Below are 24,779 nucleotides of genomic sequence, written 5' to 3' on the forward strand. Positions count from 1 at the left end.
AGTTTTTCTCTGATTTTAATGAATTGTCATAAATTCCTCTAGGTCATGGATGAGGGACCTCGTTGAGGGCTAAGCAGACCTTTCTGAGTCTTCTAAATGGCTCCATATTTGCATACTCTGGGAAAAATCAAATTACAGCAGGTTGCATGGAATTCAACTCACCAGGTCTCAGAATCCCTGTTCTGTTTCTGCTTATTGCTTATGGCTGTGTTTGGTGTAAGTTCACAAGAGAAGGGGCTTTTCTTTTTGAACATTAGATCTGGCTTCCTACGGTTCAGAATCTCATCCTTCTGTGGCGTGTTTAGAGCTGCACTGGAGAGCACTGGAATATTGAAGCCAGTTCCCCAAAACCCATGGAATATGTTTGGCCAAAATGTGATACCATTTAAGACAGGGCTGACAACTCTCTCTTGCATTTAAGACAGATAGAGATGATTCCGAAAATCAGATTTATTCTGTGTGCAGTTATTTAATTCTCTCTGGTAGTGCTGTATGTCAGAGGGATGATGCAGCAAAGACGCAGCTGACTCACCTCGCTGGCACTGACACTTGGCAGGACTGGGAGGAGTTTGTCAGATGTTGTTGCAGTGTGTTAAAAACAGGGCGTGAAGGTACTCAGTTAAGCAACTCCAATGACTCACCCAATGGCCAAATCCTGTTACAGGGTCTACAGAGAAACACATTTTAAGGACATTATAAATTTGAGTAGCTTTGGAGCAATAGCAAAACTTAAAATTTTGGTGTGGTCTCTTAAGAGTAAATTCAAGTTTTGCAGGACAATTTGACATAATGTTATCTGGGAGTTGCAGAAGGTTCAGACTGGCACTTTAGGACTCAACATTTGTTTAAGAAGTACATTTCTGAGCTTGCTGAGGGGCTTGGCCATTAAGAAATGCGATTGTCTTCTGCACTCACTATACTCAGAGGGCAAAGAATTCCTCCTGCATATCCTGATCACACTTGAGATCTTCAGTGTTCTGAGATGAAGGCGTTAATAGCAGTAAAAATTTAATGGGGAAAGCACCTTCTAACAAATTCTGTAACTTAAAGATAGTGTAAATCTAATCCAAAATAATTTTAAAAACTACCTAGCCTTTATACTGAAGCAATAGTTACACAGGCTATTTTCCATCTCTACATTGGCTGAGCTCTGGTAATCTGAAAATCAGTCTAGCAAGTAGAAAAATGCTGGAATGAATGTTGTAGGGTGAACAATTCACTGTAATCTTTGTATTATTTTATTATAAAACTTAACAACATGATAATTTACTCTTGAGATCAACAGGCCATGGACACTTTTAAAATTCAGGATGGACAGGGTGCTGGGCCATATTGCCTAGTCTGTACTTTTGCCAAGAAAGAATAGACCATATTATCCTTGAGGATAATATGGTAATTCCATTCCAACCTGGTATTGTATGAGTCTGATTCTTTGCTGCGTACAGGAGTTTAGAATTCACAGCATGCTGAATCCCATTTCATACTCCTAATGCATTGCTTAAGTGGGTAATGTCTCATCATTTGATTTAAACACCTTATCATCCTCTGGGCAGAATGTATTTAAAATTTAATGCAGAAGTCCCTGCTATTTTCTCAACCGCAAATAAGTGATTCCTACTTTAGCCTCCACAGAGACTTTGAAAAGATACAGAGGAATGCTGCTCAACTGGAATGTTTCCTTCATTGCAGCTATGGTATGCAGCCCTCTGCTACAAAAAGGCAAATAAGCATAATCTCTTTTCCCAAAGCTTTCTCACCATCACCTTTTTCCATGGTGTTGGCCTATTAATATGTTTCAAGTAAGGTTACTTGCTCTTTGTAGTCAGTTTAGCAAGAATGCAATCCATCCATCATCATCATCTCACAAAATTTAGACTTACAGGAGAGTGATGTGTAGCAAATTTAGCAAGGGAAAAAGCAAGAACTCAACATTTTAGAATATTGTCACTAATCATAAGGATTATATGCTGTGTTTATTTTCAGTTAAGGAGTGTTTTTTTTTCTTTATACACTATATTTATTTGTTATTAATAGATACAGCAATATCAAAGGTAGTACTTATAACTAGTGTTTATACATACAAGAAAGTTTCAAAATATGTGCATATTTTTAGGCTGTTATGAGCAGTATCCACACTCGATGGTACAAAGTCATAGTAAAATCTGGAGGAAAAATATCTTTTTCCCTATCTTTTTTCCCACCTTTTTTTTTTTTTTTATCCAGGTAAATAACAGACATCTGTAACACTTTTAGGGTATTAAATAGGAAATCTAAGGTGATGAAAGGAAGGATAAAAGTAAAGTCAAGGAGACCTAGAGCTGAGCAATCCATCATAAAACACAAATACAATATGTGCCTTTATTGCTCATTTAATTTCCATAACTAGAAGTATTAAAGGGGTATCTGTTAAAACTAAGGTTCCATTGTGTCACTGTACAATCAGTTTCTGTCTCCTCTACATTTTCTTCTGGATTTTAAGGTAAAATAATTTCTATTGAGGTCTAGCATCATTCCCAGGGGTTTGTATGTAGGAGGAGTCCATGTACAGTATAACCCTTCATTTAATACTGCCCTGATTTTGGGATGCCAAAAAGATTTTTCTTTAGGGTTACTGTTTCTTGTATAAGAATGAGACACAAAACTAGCAAAGTTTATTCTACCAAAAACTGAAGAAGATTTTTTTCTTCTTATCTGAGAATGAAAAAAATCCTTTTTCATGCCTACTTAAAGGATTTGTTTCCTCCTTGTTCTGATGAAAGCAAAAATGCAGAAACTGTTTTTTTCATCCTACTAATTCTCTCTCTCTCTTTCTTCTATGAGAAATGAAAAAAGAAGGGGAAAACTAATTTAGTAGAAGAAAAATAAGTAGCCACCAGAATAGGCAGAATAAACTCAGATTTCTCCCCAAAAATCACGATGTGCACTTGGACCAGGATTTAGAAAGCAGATGGGTGCTTTGCTACTGTGTCAGCTCTCAAGAGCTGTTAGGAGAAAATTCCATTTATGTGTGAACTCGCAGACTGGCGCAGAATGCAGCTACATCTGATTTCCACATGAAGTGAGACTTCAGTTCACAGCAGCACCTCCTGCAGCTCCATCAGCTTTGTATGAGCAGGAAGAAAACCAGGATTTAAGGATCAGGGAAAGCCCTAGCACACCCTGGCAAGGTTTCCAGTCTTGGTAGTATGAAGACAAAAGCCTGGGACCTATTATTGGATACATTAAGCTGCTGTCTAGATTAAAACAACCACTCACAACAGTTAACTCCAGCTCAGGTGACTTCTGAACTGTAAATCATTGAAAGTTTGGGAAGTACACCAGCGCAGTCTCACTACATTTTCCACTCCTACCATTTTCTGTAGCTATTGGCTATTGCCACTGCTGGAGACAGGACATTGGGCTGTTTAGACCTTTCTTCTGAACCATTACTGCTATTTTTATATTATGTTCTCATTTTCATTAAAGGACTCGTTTTCACTAAGGGACTCTATAGCTATTATTTCAAGGAGTGTTTTGGGTTGTTAGGGTTTTTTTGCAGTAAAAGAGTGGGATTTCTGTGGGATCTTTAATAATACTGTAGCCTAATTTTACATTTTAGTAGTCAGACCTTACTTTGCCCCTTCTCCAATGTGAACAGTTTTGCTGATTTTTGCTGAAGCTGAAGTTGCTCAGAACTGTTGAAATACGCCCAGATGTCATGGACTGAAACAAAGGAAATCCTACTCAGCTCGTAGGCAGCAGCACACACAGGGCAGCTCTGTTACTCGCTTTGTAAGCCAAGAAAATCCAGGCCTTGTTGCATCTGTTTGCTTCCAAGTTTCAAAAGCTCAGGCTGTGAACTTCTCAGTGCCCCAACAAACTATTGCAGCAGGAACTGCTATGTAACTTCTAAGAAAATCCTACAGTAACATTATTATTAAAATCTCTAAATGCTACTGGAGTTAACCAAATTCTCTGGATAACTGATAAAATGGAAAGTTACATCATTTGCTTTCCATTGCCCAAGAGAATTAGTTTTTGAAAATAAGCTTGTAAGGAATGTATTTACAAGGAAGTCTAACTATAAAAAAAGTCTGCAGTGTACAGTGAAACTTTGATTTGCTTAACATAAGCTGAAGTTGGTAGTGTTTAGGACGTAGTTTCTTACAGTGGTGTGTTCACTTGAGGTATACACAATAAATAGTTTGCTCTAATTTACTGGTCAAATGTATAATATAGTTTGGAGATTAGCAGCCTTAAGCCTTTGGAAATGTTACCAGCACAGAAAAGTATGAGTTTAGTCGAGTGTTTCCACTCCAGACCAAACAGCCCAAACGTTATTCACACTTTCGTGTTCCTTTGATGTTGATGTAGTTACATGTCAATCAAGAGCAAAATTTATCACACTGGCTTAGAGATTAAAGCATGTAACTACCCAGTTAAGCTCTGCTATTCATAACATATAAGCAAAAGAGGAGGATCTGAGTGTATCATTAGCATTACACTCTCTGGTTTATGTTTCTAGTCTCACAAATAGAGAACAGCCCTTCTCAATACTGAAAAAACAGTAGCAAATGAGCTGTTGTCATCTGTCTTTCAGATTTTGGCTTACATATCTGTCAATTTTAGGCAAAACAAAATCCTACACACAGTTTTCCCTGATCCAGCTGTCACTTACGTACTGATAACATTAACCCATCTATCTGTAAAATATTACATCTATTTGGCTTTATGCTTTTGAATGGTAATTTAATCTGCTAAATATCAGTACTGACATCTTACATTTAATTGCTGCAGTCCCTGCATTAAATCTACTCATTGCACAAAATTTCTAAAACAATTCTATTTTTCTTGTAGGTAGTGGACCAATCTTCTACCTTTTGTCTTGACTGTGGAGTTAATTTACAATTGCTTTGTGTGTTTTAGCTTGAATCTTCTACACCCACAAATCCTTAACTGTAGTACTGTAGTACTTTAAACATTTCAGGGGATAATCAGTGTGGTGTCAGCTGGTGCAGTGTGAAGCATAGGTAATACTCTGCAGTGTGATTGATCTCAGTGGTGCTTGGCTGACTGAAGTGATGGCTGTCATTTCTGTTCCCAGCAGCAACATGGGCATGTTCTGTACTGTGAGTGCTCAGACTGTGTAATTACTTTTTGGAAATGTTCATTTTTTTTTCATGCACAGAGAAACTCTGCAGTATGCAATCTGCCATTGTCTGGGTTTTTTGAATGTGTTTAGTGATCCTGTGTCAGGATTCCTGATGTTAAGAAATTCAGACACCTAGGTACAGAGTCTGGGGAGAGGGACAGATTAGTAGACATATATATGTACATAGATGTGTGTGTGTGCACCCTCAGGAAAAAAATCCAGGTGTCAAAAAATGACCTTTATGGGAAAATCAAGATATATGGTAGCTGTAAATCAGATTTACTTCACAGTGAAGGCATTGCCTAAGGCATAATAATGTCTGCAGGAACAATGCCTCCACTTAGGCAAGCTATGAGCAGGGAGCCCTGTGGAAAGGCTAGGAAGTATTACAGGCTGTGGAGAACTCTCTGGTACCATGTATCAGTGTGTTTAAATGGGAAATCAATAGACTTCATATTCCATGCAATTTAAATTATTTATTTATGCTTAAGCCCTGCCAACCAAAGCATGAGTTAAAAAGGAATTTTGGTTTCTGAAGGGTTCATATTTTCAACCTTTTCTTTGCAAACTTGAAAGCCAGAAAGTTCCTGTATTTTGCTGTTTCCTTGTTGGCTTTTATTTTTTTTACTAAAGCTCAAGGAACCCATGCAAGTTCTTAACTCCAGGGTATGGAGCTTTATTGAAAAAAAACCCAAACAAGAGATTGGAAAATGATGGCAGCTAGTAAAACTAAATTCATTTTCTAGAGCTTGCCATATTTGAAAAGACTAAGTAGACAAGCAGAAAATGAGAAAGGATCATCTTGCAAGCAGATAGGCCCTGTTTATCTAAAGTGGGACAAGGAAAACTTTTATCCCATATAACTTTTACTTTTGGATGGCATTTGAATTGGCCTTGAGTGTTTGGCAGCTCATCTGTTGAGCCATCTGTTTCAGATTATGCATGCTCGGAGGGCACATTGCACCCAGGCTTACAGTTCCCCTGAACACGAGAAATTTGAATTGGCTTTGCAGTTAAGTGATCAGTAAGCATGGATGTGCATGTACATATGCATGACACATCTAAATTAACTCTGTTTATTTGGGACAAATTGAAGCATTCACACAGCTGGAAAAACCTGAGGGAGCTTAGAAGGGGAAAGCCTTAGGCCTTGTTCACTGTCCTGTGCCCCCTGTCACTGCTCAAGCAAGGCAAAACAAGAGAGAAGCACTTAAGGTCCAGGAAATTTCTCTTCTAGGCTGAAAAGTTCTGAATGAACTAAGAGGTAATATACTACTGAGTTTTACAGCCCCTTTAAACAGTGTCTTAAAGGGATTGTAGGGTAGAGAAATTGCAATTTGGCTCCCTCCTGTTAATGAATCATCTCCAGTCCCATCACAGTGCCAGAGATGAACTGGGTAGTGAATCAGAAAGCTATAACCAACTCCTTGAGAGTTTTTGTTATGCCTAAGTACATCATAGCCAGGAAAGAGGATTTGATCCATAAACTTTAATGGTGCATTATGTGAATCTTATATTATTTATGGCATACTAGTAGCACTTATCTTTTTCGTGTTATCTGTGTTGAACATACTTTTTTTTTTTTAAGAATATACTGCTTGTTCCACCCCTCCCTTTTCCTTCCTTTCCCCAGAATGCTGACTCAATTCCTTTTACTCTTTCAGTCAGCTTGCAATTTTAGGCATTTCCTTGTCCAGTTTTCAGGGGGACACTTTGCTTCCCTCTCATGAGCACTGTGCAGAGCTCTTGTAGCTGTTGAATCTCATGCTGGCTGGAGATGGAGGAGATTTCTTCGCAAGCAGTACAGACTGACATAAGACCATCTACTCTTCATGAAATTCCCTGAACCTGTGGACTTGGATAGCAGTTGTGTATAAGAAGAAAATTTGGCTCACGTAGTGCAGTGATGGAAGGAATGGTAAATCTAGAACCAAGCAGGAGATTTGAGAGATAAATGCAGTTTTGTCACAGATTCTCTTTCTAGATAATTATAGCTCTTTTTTACAGCTTTTCACATTAAGCAGACCCTCAGACTGCATTATTAGCAAAGTTTGAGTCCTCTGGTAATGAGGATCAGACTTCAGTATAGTTTATAATATATAAATTGTGAACAGAACATTGACCAAATGTAGATATATTGTATTGTTCAGGCACATCTTATTCAATGTGCATGAATCCTTAATTATGACATTAGATTGAGCTTGGAAATATTTCTTCTTGCTTCAAGTAGCACACATAGTTCATTTAATCAAATAACTACAAATGTGCAATTAAATGTGCAACATCCAAAATTTGAGGCATTTTACTTTTTGTAATATATTTAATCTGCTCATCTGATCAAAAGTTGATCTTCATATTACACTGCTTATTCAAGTATAAAATTCTATTAGTTTTTAAATTAGTAATCCCCAAAGAGCTACAGGAATTGATGAACATTATTCCATCAATGTTAAAAAATTGAGTCACATGAAAGAAAAAAGAAGTCTAATTAAAATTTTTTCCTTGTTAAATCCTGTTAAGTGTTTTCCTCATATGAGAAATTTCTGAAGTTACTGCAAAGCTGTAAGGGTGGGGATGAGAACTGCAGATATATATAAAAGTCAGCTGTATGGTAATGGTAAAGGGAGAGAGATTCTGTGCTGGTTTTAGAATCTGCAAAGGACATGTGTGCTATATTTTGGGCAAGAGAACTCTTTTAGCCTAATGCCATCTGGGCTGGCTTTCATCTCTGCCAGTTGTTATACAGCCCAAGCTGCCTGTCCTGCCCCTACCACATTTCTTGAAGTAGAAATTAAATTAAAAATACAGTAATTTCCTGTAGCCTGGAAACTTATCCATGAAGTGACTTAGAAACCCAAGGAAGCAATCCAAGCTTCTATCAGAGACTTTGATCAGAAGTTTCCTCATCCATGTCCTGAAGCAATCTTTGGATACTTTTCCCCTTGCAAACCTCACTGGCAGAAAAAAGTCCTGGCTGTAGGATCTGCTTCAAGTTGTTGTCCAATGCACATGATAAATACAGTTAAAACACACATTAAAACCTCCACACACTCCCACCTAAGGTCTTCTGTTTCATTCTTTTAATTAGTAACTATATACCTGTATTTATAAACATGACAATACAGGTTTTCCTGCCCTTGATGTCTACAAGGTACCTGCATGGTTTGTGTTTTTGGGCTGGCAGTTGTGCCATCTAGCACAACATGGATCTGTTCTGCAGTCATGTGTAGGAGACCCACAGCTAATTTTTAGCTTGGGATTTACTCCCTACTTAGAAGAATTGGAGTTGAGCTAAATTAAGCAACTCATCTATATATTCATTTTATGGTTAACGAAATAGCTCTACTGATGATTTTGGAGGGTTTTTTCCTCATGCTCATCTGTATCTATGTAATTTACCATCATTAATGCTATCACAAGGAAAGGAGAGAGAAATTCATTAAACCATTTTGTACAGATATTTCTGTAAGGAAAAACATTACAGTAAACTTGATACATAACAAATTATGTATCTTCACTAAGCCTAAAGAGACTGACAATCAAGAATGTTTCAGTTTTGGATGCAAGTTGAATGTCTTTTGAATCATGGAGATTCTTTCAGGAAGAAAACATTCTCTGTGTCTGCAAAACTCGTCCAGTTATCTGACCTTACCTACCTTATATGGCTTCTGCCTCTGTTTTATACCTAAAACCTTGATACTTTTCTCCTTTGGAGCTCAGTGTTCTTTGTGTCATTTTTATACCTGATACATATTTGTCTTGGGAGCACCTTGGCGGGGAGGGGTTGTCCTTCTAGAGAAGGTCAAATTTGTTTATCACTGAACTGATTCAACAAATTAAATTGATATGGGGATCTGAAAAATCATGGTGGTTTGATACTTGTGCATCATCATCAATAATTTTTGTAATCTGATGTAGATATGTATAAATAACATTCTTCAATTGCTTCTCACATGTTGTGAATCTCATTTAAATTAGTATTGCCAATAACAGTGGGAGTTAACAGTCTTTCAGATTCTGCAGTGCATTTTTAAGGACAGAATATATTTTAATGGAATTTTATTTGTAAAGAGAACAAGTTTGATTGAAAAACTGTTGTGAAGCTACTGAATCCACGATGTATTTTTCAAAGTCATAGTGATGATTACACTGGAATTATTTACCACAGCTGTTTTAAATGCTACTAAAAGTCATTTGAAGAAGCATTTTTTTTATGAATGGTCACCAGACTTGCAGATCTGCAGTTGTTATATAGCTGTATCTGTTTATAGCTGTATCAGCTTCACCTGTTCAACAGGTGAGATATCTTTTATTACAGATAACAGGACAGGAACATAAGGTGGCACAGAGGCAAGCAAGTCCTTGTCAGCTGATAGAGTTCAAATTCCATTAATGTCCTTTTGCATCTGATCAGTCACATGCACACCTTAACAATTCCATTGAGGCTGAATCACTGCTGCATTACTTCTGCAACTTAATCTTTAAAAAAACCCAAACAAAATCAGTCAACCAACCAAACAACTAAATAAATCAATCATTAAGCAAATAACTTAGTCATATTTAAGGATATTTCATGTTTTAATTGCGTTATGTGTGCAATCAAATGAGAACATACTTTGAATTGTGAACTATTTACTACACTTATACTTTACAGCAATAAAAGAATATTCAGTCTTTAATACTTAGCAATGATATTTATTGTATGTGTCTAAAATATTTTTCATAAAGGCAAATATTTTAGGTGCTATCTCACTGGTCAAGTTACATTTATTATTGATAGTACCAACCTGTTGTAGAAGAATGAAAAAGTGTAATTACATGTCAGTTATTCAGGAGTTCAAAAAACAAAGAGAGGTTTTAAGGGAACATCCCTTAGTCTTATGTGTTGACACCAGTGCGATTATATGTTTTGCACTTAAAGGAACATTTTGCCTGCTAATGTTGTGCAACAGTTGGCCAAGCAACAGAACAGATTCCACTCCGTGCTACAGGGCCATAAATCAAAAAAAAAAAAAAAAAATCCCACATGATGGTTTCTCATTTATGGACATACAGCAGGATTGTGCTTCTGAGAAAGGGAAGTACAGCTGAAAGAGCATCTGTGGAAATTCTTTCTGCCTGCAGAAAGAGCCCTGCAATTTGGCATTTGATAGCTTTCACAAAGTGCAACCTGCAGGCTCCCTTACAGCTCTCAGCGCTGATACAGATGTAGGCAAGTAATGCTTTGCTCTTGCTTCTCACTGTATTTGTCAATAATTTTTTTCTACAGCAGCAAAAACACAGTTTTAAATGTCACTTGGTCAAGTTTAACTAAAATGGTCAAATCAGCTCTGTCCTTGTCTACTCTGAGGGCTAAATCATTAGCACCTTTTCAAATATAATTGGTTTTCCACCATTGTTGAGGCTTTTGACTCAGCTTCTCACTGAACCTTTGGCACTCACTACCTTAACGCAGCTGAGATCTCTGTTCTGCCACTGCAGCTCCCATCCATGAGAGACTTCATTGCTGAAAGCTAGTGGAACGTGATTTACATTTAGGAAAAGTTTTAACTACTAGTATAAAATTAAACATAAATACTATATTGGTACCTGACTTGTTGCCCAGCCTGAAGACTGGGTTGCAGTAGTAGGCTACTGTGATTTGTGAAAGTTATTTTCTGTCTTATGACCAATGTTACTTTCTGAACCATTTTGACATTATTATGATTGTAATCAAGTCTAGAAGATAATGAAATAAATTGGAGAAGCTAAGAATGTATAAGAAGATGAAAATAATTGGGAGGACAGGTAAGGAAATCTCAGAAGAAACACTTGCTAGTATCAAGAGCTACAGTAATGCCATAAAAAATGGCCTTTTGCTATAGACAGTCATGAGTTTGTCTTAAAGACAAACCATTTAATGAGAAGAAAAAATACCAAATCCTCTTTTATCTAATTCATGTATCTTATAATTCTGAAATTAATTAATAATCTTTGTGAAGGGCAGAGTGAACTAATTCTAAGTTAGGAGAATGTTGGGAATTCAGTGTGTAGATTATACTTTTTAATATTTTCTGTTTTCTTAAAACATAATAATCTATTGTTTCAAAAAGGTGAGCAATGTGTTCCCTGAATTTATAGTATAGACAACATGCCTAAGGAAACAGGGAACAGAAGAAACTGTTGGTAAAAGCTTTTCTGTCTGCTCCTTTGTAAACATACTAGTTTTCAATCCTCATTTTGGTTTAATGTACACCACACACTATGATATTGATGTGTTTAATTTATAATGAAGACTGATGCTGTTTCAGCAGTAGTATTGCTTGTTCTATTTCTGTCAGAGTATGTATTAAGCTGTTGAAGGAACAGCAAAATCTCCAACTGCTACATTAGCTGGACATGTCAATTAATGCCTATTGAAGATTTTTCTGGGTTTCAAATATGGTCTTGAATGAAAAATGTCACTCTGCTGTCAGTCATCCAGCTAAATATCTAGAGGTCAAGCTGACCTCTTGTGTATATTTACATTTTCTCTTATTCTTTTGCAACATGTGGTGTAGCCCCATGAAACTGGCTAATATAAAAAAGTTTGAGAAAATATGCTTACAGTCTTAATGAAAAGATAAATTGTGTATGTTTTAAAATAGCACAGACAGATCTGTACTGCTGCATTTTAGATTTGCCAACTTTTCCATCAAATATGGTTAAAGAGATTCACTCAAGCCCTATTCAGGTTACTTTCAATTTTAACATTCTCGTAATAAAAAATCAAGATGGTTCTTGCTAATTACTACAGTTCAAAAATAATTTTAGCCTTTGGAATTCTGAATACTGGCAATATAGATGACATCATTTTACAAAACAAAGAGGTACAATTATTCCATACTGTACTCTGTTTCTGCCAGATGAAGAAGTTAAATTCAGATATATTCAAATATTTCTGAACATCTGAACAGAAAACACTTTAGAGATGAAGAAATATGTAAAGTTACCTTAATATCCTAGTTTGTGTTTCTTTAATACTGCTACAGGTTTGTATAAATTTGATCATCCCACAACCCACTTTGAAATACTTTCAAGGCTGGTATAGCTTTGAAAGTCTGCAAACCACCTTAAGAAGCCAAGAGCACAGCACAACATGAGTTAGCAGATAATTCCTATGCAGCTTTCATAATGATCAATGTACACACCCTAGTAACTAGACATCTTCCTAGAAAATACACTGTAGGACTCACAGATTACGTATTTTATGGAAAGAAACCCATAAATTAACAGATCTCTACAGAAGGACTGTTGGAGTCTGGCTAGATGATTGTAGTGTTCTCTTGTGGCCTTAAAACATAGCAGCCTATCTGTAACCCTTTGTCTAGAAAACTTGCAGCTGCATAAAATGTAAAGGGCACACAAAGCATATCCTGGGGTGTATTTCTAGATAAATGCACCCCTGCAGTCGTGACTTCCTAAACCAACTTGTGTCACTAGTCCTGGAAAGGACTCTGAGATTTCTCATAAAAGGTCGCCTTAGTCCAAAGGTCGTCAAAGTTCATATGATGATCTTCTTTATTTCTCAGGAGGGATCTCTTGGTAACCTAGGTGTGGGAAATGCTGTTTTGTATCAGGAGCATGGGTGTTGCTTGGCTCTCTGAAACCTGTGCAATGTAAGACAGTCTGTTTGCCTGTGGGCAGGCTCCCCTGCATTATATTCTTTGATACATTTTTGGCCAGGATTTTGTGTGTTGATGCATATGGTTCCTTTTGTTCTTTAAGACTCAAAGTGGCTTAATCCTTCTGACCTTTAAGTCCTTGATTCTGTATGTGCAATGCTGGAGCTACTGCTGTGCTCTGCACTGGAATTCCAGAGAGCTGGGTACCTCATTTCATGCTCAGGAATGCAGGAGGCAGGACTGAGTCATTCTTCTCTCAGCCTCCGGACTGCTCATGGGCTGTAGTAACACCGTTCCTAGAACGAGCAGAGCAAGTCGTACTAAATGCCTGTGTGCTGTTTTGGGCTTCCTGTGTGCTGATCCACAGGGTAAACAAAGCTCTAAGAAAGGAAGGGATGGACACTTGAGATATTATTTCCAGGGAGACCAGTGGATATGATTAAAATGTTAGCAGCTTTACTAACAAACATATTTGGAGATCGTAAGAGATTTATAAACCAGAGGTCGTTAGTGTTTGACTCGGACTGGTGTAGGGCCTTTCTATGCTATCTTCCTGCAGCACATTTTCAAATTCAACTGTACCAGAACAAGTCACTTCATACTCTTGCACAGTGGCTCACTGTGGGGATTTGCACCAAAAAGGTTGTGCTGCTGCTCTGCTGGCTGCACTGCTGCAAGGCCCAGTCTTCATTAGCCATTTGGCTAGTTTTGATTTGTCAGCAGTCCCTTGTTTGTCCAGTGTTGACATAACCTTGTGCATTGTACTTATAAAGAAACAATAAAGAGCACTGAGATCCGGTACCTATTTGTCAAAATGCCGGTACTTAGAATCATAGAAAATCCTATTATACTTACAAATAAAAGCATGCTAATACTGTTTTCCATGTCCCTTGGGTATCAAGTGTACTGGAATAGAGGATCTTATGACAAAAAAATCAACATACAGCAGTTATTACAGAGCAGATTACAGATAAACACATTTCCTGCAGGAGAATCCCTGTTGAATGTGAAAAGATATAAAATGTAACTGTTAGTTTAAGTTCTTGCAGTTTGTTGACCTTTTGACTTTCTTGTATTCCTTAACAAGCTTTCCCAAAAACCCAGCACAGAATCCCACCATTCCTTAGACAATTTACAGAAGATATTGCAAAAGGTCAAGATTCATGGGGTCAGCAAAGGAGGAGACAGAACAATGGGGTTTCCACTGAGGAGCAAATAAGAGGAGAGGTATGTTTAGAAAGTCCCCCTGTTCCAGATTTCAGGAGCTCTTCCACCCTAGTCAAGCCCTGGTGAGCTGCTTATGGCTAAGCCAAGACGGTCATTGGAGGGCATTGTTTTGCAAACCTGCCAACAGTTTTGAGTAAATTTTAATAGCTGTGATTTTGCTCTTGACAGAAAGTAAGTATGAAGTCCAGTTTTATGGTCCAATGTCAGGTGATAACATTTCAATTCCAGCTGAGAAGCAGAGAGCTGTTTTCTTCTGGGAGCTGTCATTGTAGATTCGTGAAAATCTGCAGTGCAATCATTCACCATCAGCAGATTGACAAGTGCTGTTGTAATTGTTATGGAGATGTCTGAGCTGGTTGCTTTAACTCAGGTGGTTGGAGGCATCCAGGACAATTTGTCTGTGAGATGCACAGTGATTAACAACAGCACAGATCTACGTGACCACAATAATTCAGTGTTGATTATATGGAACTCATTATTATTTTAATTTGTAGAGGCCACAGTGGTTACACTGAGTGATTCTTGCCCTCTGACTGTGGACACAGTGGTCATGCCTGATGACTGTGAGTATGCACAGCCAGGGTGAAGGTACATAACCACGTACCTGGCACTGCCTGCTTGTTCCTGAGCTGAAAGTGCAACTTGGAGTCTGCTGCAGCAGCTTCGGAGAACACTGTGGAAAGGCTCTCTGGATGCAGACTGCTGTGCACTTCACAGTTCGAGGGAGCAAAACTGGGGGGGGTGGTGGTGTGTTTATTTTCTAAGCCAAAGGCTTCAGGAAGGTCAGGCCCTCAGGAGCAGTGATTCGGCTGGAGCAGACCTCCCTCCCTTGTCAGAACAGACAAGTGTTCTGCTCAGAGGGGACTAGGGACTTTTAACTGTGCTCTGGGTGACACAGCTCTGCTGGCTGACCTGCACAAGTCCCTTGACTCATCATCCTTATTCCACAACATTGCTGCAGCTTTGGGTCTCTTCCTGGACCTGATGGGAAATACTCGATGCAACACCCAGGAGAGAAAGGGAACAGCAGCAAAAACACTGCTGAGCCAGATAGCCTGCCCACAAAATCCTGCTCACAGCAGCTCTCGGTATCAAGCCTCTAGCTGCAGAGCCAGGTCCTAGTCCCTGTTTTGCATTTTCCTTCTATTTGCAGTGAGAACACATCAGCCTGGGTGTAACCTCTCTCCTGAGAGGCCACCAGCCCTGCCAAGCTGCAGCAAAACTGAGACGACAGAAACAACTGACAGAGCAAAGGGCACCCACATGAGCTCATGGCAGCTCAGAAACCCAGGCCCTTCAAATACCTACTGAGGGCCCCCTCCAGAAAATACTGTTTTCCACAGGAGACACCACTTTAGTTTTACAATCTTCTGGTTTAATTTCCAGGTATTAATTATTCTGGGATTGTATTCCAATTTTAATCAAAGAAGAAAAAATCAGCCTAGAAATACAGTCTGTGCTATTTTCCAGGGATTTTGCTTTTGAGAGAAGTGTGAGGTGGAGTAGAGATGTGACAGTGAGTATGTGAATGGTGTGAATATTTTTATATCTATTCTGTTTGCTTTTTATATTCTTCCCCTCGATATCTTCTTTTTCTTGCTGAAAAAATGACTGAGAAACAGGTCAGTAAAGCAGAGTTTCTGTAAAACCTTTATTAAAGAATAGGTGGGAAGGAGGAATCCCATATTTCATGACAGATGATGAGCACTAGCAGCTCAGGATGACTGCCAGCTGAGGAATGACAAGATGCAGAGGTGGGGCATGAGCATACAACTGAGCTGAGGAGGACAAAAACAATGCAGAGGGGTAGAGAATTACAAACAGAGAAAGAAAACAAAGCATGTTGGGAAAGCTTTCCAGTAATGAAGTATGACTTCAGTTAATTTCCTCTTATTGGTCTGAATGCATATTTCAAGTTTAAATGTGTGCCTAATCTTGGGGTAAAGCATAAAAATAGGAACGTTTTCCCTGATGTATGCTGTGGTAGTGCAGAACTCAGAGTAGGAGTGGAAATAAGCCAGTGGGAGGAGGTGAGCAGGTACAGGAGGAGCAGGAAAACGGGTGGTGACACGAGTATCGCTTACAGCGACAATTGTTTCCAATGGGTTTGGAGAACGTGGTGCAGTTTACTCCCCACTCCAGCTTGCTCCCTGTGATGTCTCATAGGTTCTCCCACCATAAGAGTTGCTCATCCCTTTCTTCTGGTTACCCTCACCCAGAAGAGCCACTGTGCCCTGAGTACAAGCAGACAGACAGAAGTACGTGTACAGCCATGAGTTGCCTGGGCAGGCATCTAATTTCCTGTGAGTGGAGGGAAGCAGGAGGCCGAGCCCAGGGGAGCTCCTCGCTGCTGTGAGGATGCCTCAGGTCAGGACATCCTGCTGGGCTCATGTGCTGCTTCCTCCTGGGCCTTGTGCCCAATTCTTTTGCAACTGAGCCCAGACCTGCTTCACCTCCTGTTTTGGGACTTCCCTCACCTGTGTCATTACTAATCTGGAGAACTGTAACCGTTTGCCATGCTGGAAGCATCCGCAGCAGAAGCAGGGCCAACAGGGAAGGTGAGGGAGAGGCCGGGATCTGGCAGTGGGGGATGCTGGTCACCGTGTCAGGCCGAGGATTCCGGCTCCGGGTTTTCGCTGCAGCTGCCTCGAGCAGGCTCCGGCTCCCGCGTTCCGCGCCCGGTTTTGCGCGCGGCTGCGCTGCCGTGTGCCGCGGGGGAGGCTCCGGCTCCGTCCGGCGGGCGGGCGCGGATCCGGTGCCGGGATTTGCCCGGGGCCGGCTGGGGAAGTTGCCGAAGTTGTGCGGCAGTGGCGGGGCCCGGCGCGTCCTTCCTGCGGCCCGGCCGGGGGGATGGAACAGCATGGCCGCGCGCCTCTCCCTGGCACAGGTACCGCCGCCGCGCGTCCGGGCACGGCGCGGGGCCGCCGCCGCGGGGCTGCCCGGGGGCCCGCGCTTTGTGCGGCCGCCGCCGCCGCCCCGCAGCGCTGCCCCGCCGCTGTCAGGTGGCGGCGAGGCGGGGGTGTGTCCGTGTCTGCGGGAGGGAGGAAGGGAGGGAGAACGGCAGCGAGGGGCTGCGGGAGAGCAGCCGTGACCCGCGAGCCGGGGGTGCCAAGGGTAGGGAACGGGGTCCCGCCCGGCCGCAGGTGCCTCTGCCCGGGGCTGGGGAGACCCGGCTGGGGAGCGGCCCTGGGCGGGCGGGGCTGCGCCGGCGGCGGTCGCGGTCCGTCTTTTGTCTGTGTAGGACTCGGGGCACCGGGCTGGAGCCCAGCGAACCCCGTCCCGTGAACGCCGAGGGCGGGCCGTGCGCTCGGGGAGCGTTCGCGAAGGGGCCGAAAGGCGATAGCGCCGGGTTGAGGTGTCCGTGCCCGGTGCCAGCCCCGCGGCCGCCGGGTGCCCTCCCGACAGCGCGGGCACACCCGGCATCGAGGGGTTCTCCGGGGCAGCGGGGCCATGGGCAGGTGACCCTGGGAGGGACAGACGAATTCCTTGTTTTAACAGAAAGCCGTCTCCGCAGGTACTGCTTGCAAGTCGTTTTACCTTGGTTTTGGTGGGCCCCGTGGTGAGGGGACACTGTTGTCACACAGTGCCCATTCAGGGGTCTCATAGTGAAGAGTAGTGCAGGTGAGAGCCCTAAAACTTGGAGACTCTTGGCACTGTTTCATGCTCGGGTGATCTCACTTCACCTCAATCCTTACTGCTCACATTTTTTCCTGACGGTAATGGAATCACTTCACACAGGTTATTCTATACCGTTAGGACCATGCCTTATTCCCCAGAGCTGTGGTAGCTAATGAACTGACACTTTTTGATACTTTTTAATTTCATTTAGCAGTGACATGAGAAATTTTCATTCCTACCTGACATAAGGCTGAGGTGGGCCTATTGGTGCATCCTCCTAGCTTGGGATGCTTCAATCTGATAGCCAGTTGTGATATTTACAGAAAGTAAAGCTGGTAAATAAGCTTAATGAATTTCTTAAGCACATGGAAGTAAACTTAAAAAGCTGGCAGCAAGGCTGCTCAATTTGCAATTACTTACATAGTTCTCTTTTGAGAGTATTATCAACTATTTCAGGGAAAGAAAGGAAAATAGTTCAGTGAAAAGGTGAACAAATGTGTGGGGAAAACAAATGTGTCTTTAAGAGTCTAAAGGTATAGAGTTATGACGTACAGTACTTTTGGTGAAAGCTTGCTTTATATTAAAATCGCTAAGTTAGCCTTGTCTGAGTCTCTTTTTCAACAGCCTTCAAGTAAACAAAAAAGCTTTAAGGCATCTGCTTACTGAAGGGAAAGAAGTTCTCACAGAGCTGTTCTGGCTCTTCATTTGGGGAGAGACGTGAGGTGTCAGCTCTGGTGTGTTCTACAGCAAGACATTGTTGCTTACAGGCTGTGTAATCCTTTCATTGTAGAATTTATTTACTTTTTTTGGTCACATGGATGGGGGACTAAATACAAATGTGATAATGTTGACAGAAGCAGAAAAATTGCCAGTATCCTTAAAACCATTGTGGTTGCAGCTTACATCAGTGGTTAAACTGAGGGAGCTATTTCTGTGTTTACCATTTGTGTGGGGATTTCTTTTTTCGGCTTGTTTGTTTTTTCTTCTTGTGTTGCATAAGAATCATCTTAGAAAGCCAAGCAAGCCTGTAGATAATTTTTTCCAATGTAGGTTCTAATATGTGGAATTTTAGGGTTATAAAAAGTCCTCACAAGTGGTGAAGTGTTCAGAATCTGTTGAAGAGCATGAGGAAGTGAAAATAAGGGCGTGGGGGTGGGGAGTGCAGTGGTGGCTGCACCGAGATCAGTTACTGACACCAGCAGTAAAGGTGTGCAGATGGGCACGATCTGCTCTAGGGCACATGCAGAGAGCAAGAGGCGCATGAACCTGCACTCAGACTCACTGTTGGGTCCGATTTTCTGTTCCCTTTCCTGTGTTTGGTTTGACAGTACTGCAGCATGGCTGGGGCGTTGAGTATTTCAAATGAGATGAGGGTATTTTCAGATGACTTTGCAGCTGCTATGTCTGAGAGGGCTGCACATCCTTTATTTGAATATCAAAGCTGTAATTTCAGTAATTTGAAACTTTTTGGTGCTAATTGTATTCTTCTGACAGATTAGTAAAAATACTTCAGGACTGTGTAGCTGTAGTGAAATTTATTACACCAAGTATGCTTGAAGAAGGGTTGCAAACTGAAGGTGATTATCTCCCCCTCCTCTCTCCCTGCAAGTAGTAGTCTGAAGTATCTTTCATCTCCTCATTTTGAACCCATTCTGCAACATCTTGTTGCCACTTGCATTTGCTCAGTGAGTGTTACGGTCTGAGCATGACTGTGAATTTAATGTGGAACTTCTAAGGGAACTTCTACCACGGGAGTGTTTTGTTGTGGTTGCCTTTAGTTTGGAAACAAGCAAACAACAGCAGCGAGAAGGAACTGTCCAATCTCACAGATTGTCATCTGTTGTTGGAAAAGTCAAACTAAGCTATAACCAACAGAAGGGGTTGAATGTTTTGACCCTCCAAGGATGGTTGCTTATCTGACCTATTTCATATGGGGAATTTAGGGAGGAAGAATAGAAAACTGAAGATGTGGAAAATGGATGTTGAGAATGGGGAAGAGGTGTTTCTTGAAAGGTGGGCTAATGTGGACATGCAGTAACTTCTTGTTGCTCTTGAAAATTGAACTTGTGGTTTATTCTGAAAAACTGGCTGTGATTGAAGGGGAAGCTTGCAGTTCAGGGAAGCACTGTAAAGAAATATTCAAGAAGAAAAGGAAGATAACTGTGTTTGTCTTCCTGATGAAATGCTTTTTGTAAGAAATGTAGTAGTTGTCTTGAAGTAGTTACGAGCTACTTCGGTAAATGAGACAAAATCGTGTAATATCAATTTGTATCCTAATTAGCTGCAAGTCTCATTTTAGACTTGAGTATTGTGTTGCAGAGTTGAGAATGCTGTGCTGTGTTGTTGAAGGAAAACATGGAGTATTACACTGAGGCCGAGCTGGATGGATTCCTGTCTCGTGCACACAGTGCCAGGATTAATGTCTTGTTACTGGAATACACAGGATCCAAATACTTGCAGTATGAATGATACCCTCACTGTAACTCACATGTTATGTATAAAGTAAGCCAGAGATTTTGAGGTCTCCGGCAAACTTCTGATTTCTTCTTCTTTTTTTTTTTTAAAAGGAATCAGCAAAATGATCAAATTAAGATCATAGTTTGTTATTTTTAGTGGAATGAGGAACCTGTTGTTCCTCTTTCTGTCCTGCAGATGAAGAAACCAGAGTATGCCTGTGTGTGTTAAACCTGCATTTAGAGGAGACTGACTGCTCTTAAAGCAGATAGAACCTAATTTTTTTGATTAGTATTGCATCCACCATGTTAGAGAGAAGCTGCCTATAAAAAGGCAGTGAAGCTACTCTTTGATGTTGTAAAGGCTTTGTTCAGTACTGATTAGAAGATGGTGAAGATCTTCTGTGGCAATTTGAAAATTAAATGGAACCATTTCTAATTATGCAGCGGCAGACATCTCTGCAGAGAGAAGACAGCAGTTCTTGTGTCTGCTTCAGCTGTTCAATGGGAAAGAAAGTGCTCAATTTTGAAGTACTTGGTAATAATTGTATAGAAATTTATAGAAAATATTTTCTTTCCTTTTGTTATTGCTGTAGGAGATGTTCTTGGTTATATAATTGAAAGTGGTAGAAAGCTTTACCCTGAAACACTTTAGGTGAGACAATAAAGCAATAGAGGAAAAAGAGAGAAGTTGATTATTGTTTTGAAATGGCATTGTAAGGAAACCAGCTTGCCTTGAACTTACCCGCTTTTTGACTGACTGACTATGGGAAGAACATTTAAGGCCAGATTGTGTCTTTTGGAAACTCTTAAAATGAGTCCTAGAGCTGTGATAGAATACAGTATCTTGGATTTTAATCAGGATAGAATAGCTTGTTTCTCTCCTGCTATCTCATTGGGGTTGGAGGGGGAAATTACTTTTGTTTTTCTCAATGGACAGCTTTTGTTTGTTTGTTTTTAAGCCTTTTTGGAAGGAAGGTTGTGGCTGGATGGGTGGACAGACTGGTAATAGTATCTTACTACACCTAAATGCAAATGTGCCAGAGGCATGAAAACATGGGGGTTGATTGACAACAGAAGATGAAAAAGATGGGTATCCCTGAAGGTGTTTTTTATTTCCTAGGTTAGCATTCTAGAGTTCATAGGTTTGTATCAAAGGTTGTAATTACTACAACACCTTTTACCCTTATGAAGTGATCAACTTTGAAATGGAGCCATAATAAAGTCTTTCTATTTTTGTACGCTGTGGAATCTGACCTTTTCTCCCTCCCTCATTTTGCATTTAAAACAAATGCTGTTTTGCAAATGGCTGTTACAAATCCCATGAAAAGAATTTTGCCAGGTAAATTCTATGGCAGCCCTTGGAAAGGTGTTGAACAGTATTTTTTTTCTTATCCCAGAAGAATATCCTAGTTTATGTTTGCATCTGTTGGTTTATTGTGGGATATACTTTGAAGGAAGAACAAGTCTATTAGTAGTAAAATAGTCTGGGAAACTTTTTTATTACTGTTACTCTGTTCACAGGAAATTCCAGTTACTGCACTGATGCTGATATTAAAATGAATATTGGAAACACTAATGAAATAAATAAGAATTATTGGCTCGTCCTCTTAAGTACTGAATGAAAAGATTGTTTTGCACTTAGTGTTTCCATTGCAGGACTTCAACACGATGTTTCCTGTCCAGGAGTGACAATGATCAGTTTGGCTGTAATAAGGAAGCATTTGGCTGAACAGAGGGTGACATTGGGCAAGAGGGATGATGCACAAGAATCAGTGGTTCCAGGGGCTGTCTTGGCCAGCTCCGTTCTACTTTTCTGCTCACAGCTTTAATTTTTGTCCTGTGCCTAGACTTTTACATTCTAATGAAGTAACACTTAGTAAGTCAAATATTTGAGTATTTGGGAGAACTACCGCTCTAGGTTGCTGAGTGGGAAAAGAAAGCATGTGAGGTTTAGGTAAGAAAATGCAGCGTGCTGTGGAGTGCTGGAAAGCAATTGAAAGTTGTTCGTTGTATTGGTGTTGTGGTAGTCTGAGGGCTGGCAAAAGCTGAATATATTTTGTTAGGCTATTTTAAGGGATGTGTAACTGCATGCTTAGTTGATGGCTGAAATAATAAAAGTCTTTGGGTACCAGAGCAAAGTCAGAGCAAGGTTAAGCTATAAAAATTGAGGTATTGCAGTGAATACCAATGATGGTTTCCCAGCATATGTAATTTTTCATGTCTGGCTATGGGAGAGGTATTTCCCACCCACCTCCCAGCAATCAAATAAAACCTTACCAGCTGTGTGTCTCTGTTGTTGCCCCCTCCCCCCAAACACCAAAAAAACCCCAAAACCAAACAACAACAACAAAACCCCACCAAACACAAAACCAAAAAGTCAGCTAGAAAATCAGAAGCTGAGTCTCTGGGGCAGTGTATTGCTGAATAAGCTCTGATGGAAGCTCTCCTGTTATTTCTAGCTGTACTCTATAATTTGCCTTTTAGGACATTCTGGTGATGCTGCACACTTTCTGTAATTGCACAAGATCACACTAAACTAATTTCTACCAAACATCTTCTCTTAGTCTTTTCTGATAATCAGCACCTGTGAATATGGAGTACTCAGCCAAAAGAGCAGCTGTATTAGCTATTGCTCTAGGAAAATGGATGTGGTTTTATTTAAGCTGTCACCATTTATACAATCTGTAGTAAAGGTTTTTACAAATATGTAATTGACAACCTATATGATCACTGTTGGTTTCCATATTTCCATTTGAACATCTAAATGTTAAATCCAGAGATGCTACTATGTTGGATTCTGTTTGTACAAAGGTCGGCACGTCCTGGGGTTTGAGATCATATTCCTCTTAAGGGGGAGAACTCTGATTTTGGGTAATATTTGAAGTTACGTGCTCTGGGCTTTTTTAGTAAGTATTGTGTAAGTAGCTTGTATTATGCTCAGTTGTTCCCACAGTTGTGAGGGCAATAAATACACTGTGAGTTCTAGGGTTATCCTCTGCATAAATGCCTTTGGTTCACACAACATGCGCTTCATTAAAACATTATCTGATTTTGTGCCTGTTTTTACACTGGGGAAGAGAGGTAACCCTAACACTTCATTTCTTGCCAGTCTGTTGGGGAAGGGTGTCTAGTGTAGGCCAAGAGATTAAGTTTTGCATTGTTTCAGCTCTCTAGATTTTTTTTTTTTAATTTATAAGAATAATTTAAAAATAAAGAAAGAGCCTTTTTCAAAGAAGCTGTTTTGTCCTTGTCCACTTAACTTTAGGTGAGCCCTGAATGTCTAGTAGATGGCAGTGGAATGAAGGCAGAAGTTATCCCCAAAAAGGGTTCAAGTTACAAAACCCAAAGTTAGAATATTACTCTGTTTTAATGTGGCACCGTTGCTGTGGATTTAGTTGTGAATCCAGGGATTAATTTGGGTAACTGAAAATTTTACAGACTGGTTGCATATGACACTAAATTCTAAAGAATGATGCAGTGGATAGTGAAATAAAATTATATTGCTTTGTACTCTAATATTAGAGAGCACTTCCTAGCCTGAGTTGTTTCAGGTTTCTGCTTTTGCCCGTAGGCTATGTTGCCTAAGAGTTCCTGTTTCACACAGCCTCACCTGGTGACCTGGCTGAGGGAAATCTGATCTGGGGTGGTGTCAATGACTGCAAAACAAGAAGTCAGTCTTCTAAAAGTTACAGCACAAAGAGCTGTCCTAGTCCTCATCATTGTACAGAATAAATCCTTAATGCTTCTTTGAAGAGCATTGGAAAGTGTTTTATATCTTTATTTGTCCAGGGAGAGGGAAATTAAAATCTGGATCTTCAGGGCTAATTTTCTCTCTGTATCTCTTTTACAGCTATCGAGTGCAAATCCTGTGTATGAGAAATTCTATCGACAGGTATGTATGTTCTGAAAGAACAGACCTCATTTGGATTTTAAAGAATTTATATTCTTTTGCTACAGGCTCAGCCTGGCCAACAGTGTGTAAACAAAAAAAGCTCAAGAAAAATTATAGTGCTTTAAAATGTATTTTTATAGTAGCTAACCCTTAGGTCTGAGCTATATTGGTATAAATTTAATATTGGTTGTAAGAGGACCCTTATTTTTAGGGAGCTGCTAGGTGTGTATGACATACATCACTTGACAGTTGTAACAGACTGTGAGGTCTTGGTATGGAGCAAATTCTTTAAAAATGCTGTATTAATATAGTCTTTGTTGCTTTTTACAAGTGAAGATGAATTTCTTGCGTTTGTAGCTCAGTTAGCATCATGTAAGACTTGTATCTCACTCAGAATATCCCCAGAGTTGATCACAGGATATTGTAAGGAGAGAAATTTGAATAGAAGGCCACTGAATGTGAAAAGAGTGCAGTAGTTCTTGCAGCTTCACTCAACAGATGCAAAAATGATGTAAAAATAAAGAATACTTATAAATAAAATATAAGAACATAAATTTTATTTTTACTTGTCTTCTATATTTTGACCCAGCTATACTAAGGTGTCTTAATTCCTATAAATACAACTTTTTAAAAAAAAATAGCTGTTTCACCTATTCTATAATAGCAGTATTTTCTGTCACGTACATAATGTATTTCATTCTACAAATGTAATGTAAAAACTTCCAAGAAAGTTAAACTACTTGACTGTATAAAACAATTAAAAATAATTTAATTTTATAATAGACCTGATGAGTAATTGATGAACCCTGTAA

At 40.0% G+C, this 24,779-nt stretch overlaps 1 protein-coding gene across 6 annotated transcripts in view; it reads left to right on the forward strand.

Annotated features, from left to right (window-relative positions):
* Window positions 1-24,779, forward strand: part of EPS15 (epidermal growth factor receptor pathway substrate 15) — a 67,777-nt gene that overhangs the window by 3,082 nt on the left and 39,916 nt on the right. For 3 of the 6 annotated variants that reach the window (XM_039556585.1, XM_039556590.1, XM_039556586.1), the window contains exons 1-2: window positions 16,578-16,888; window positions 23,926-23,967. In XM_039556585.1, the coding sequence (XP_039412519.1) occupies window positions 16,592-16,888; window positions 23,926-23,967 (339 nt within the window). In that variant the 5' untranslated portion in view covers window positions 16,578-16,591. The other 3 variants (XM_039556587.1, XM_039556588.1, XM_039556589.1) reach the window with 2 other exon arrangements.

The sequence above is a fragment of the Corvus cornix genome, chromosome 8 (assembly GCF_000738735.6).
Source record: "Corvus cornix cornix isolate S_Up_H32 chromosome 8, ASM73873v5, whole genome shotgun sequence".
Taxonomy (NCBI): domain Eukaryota; kingdom Metazoa; phylum Chordata; class Aves; order Passeriformes; family Corvidae; genus Corvus; species Corvus cornix.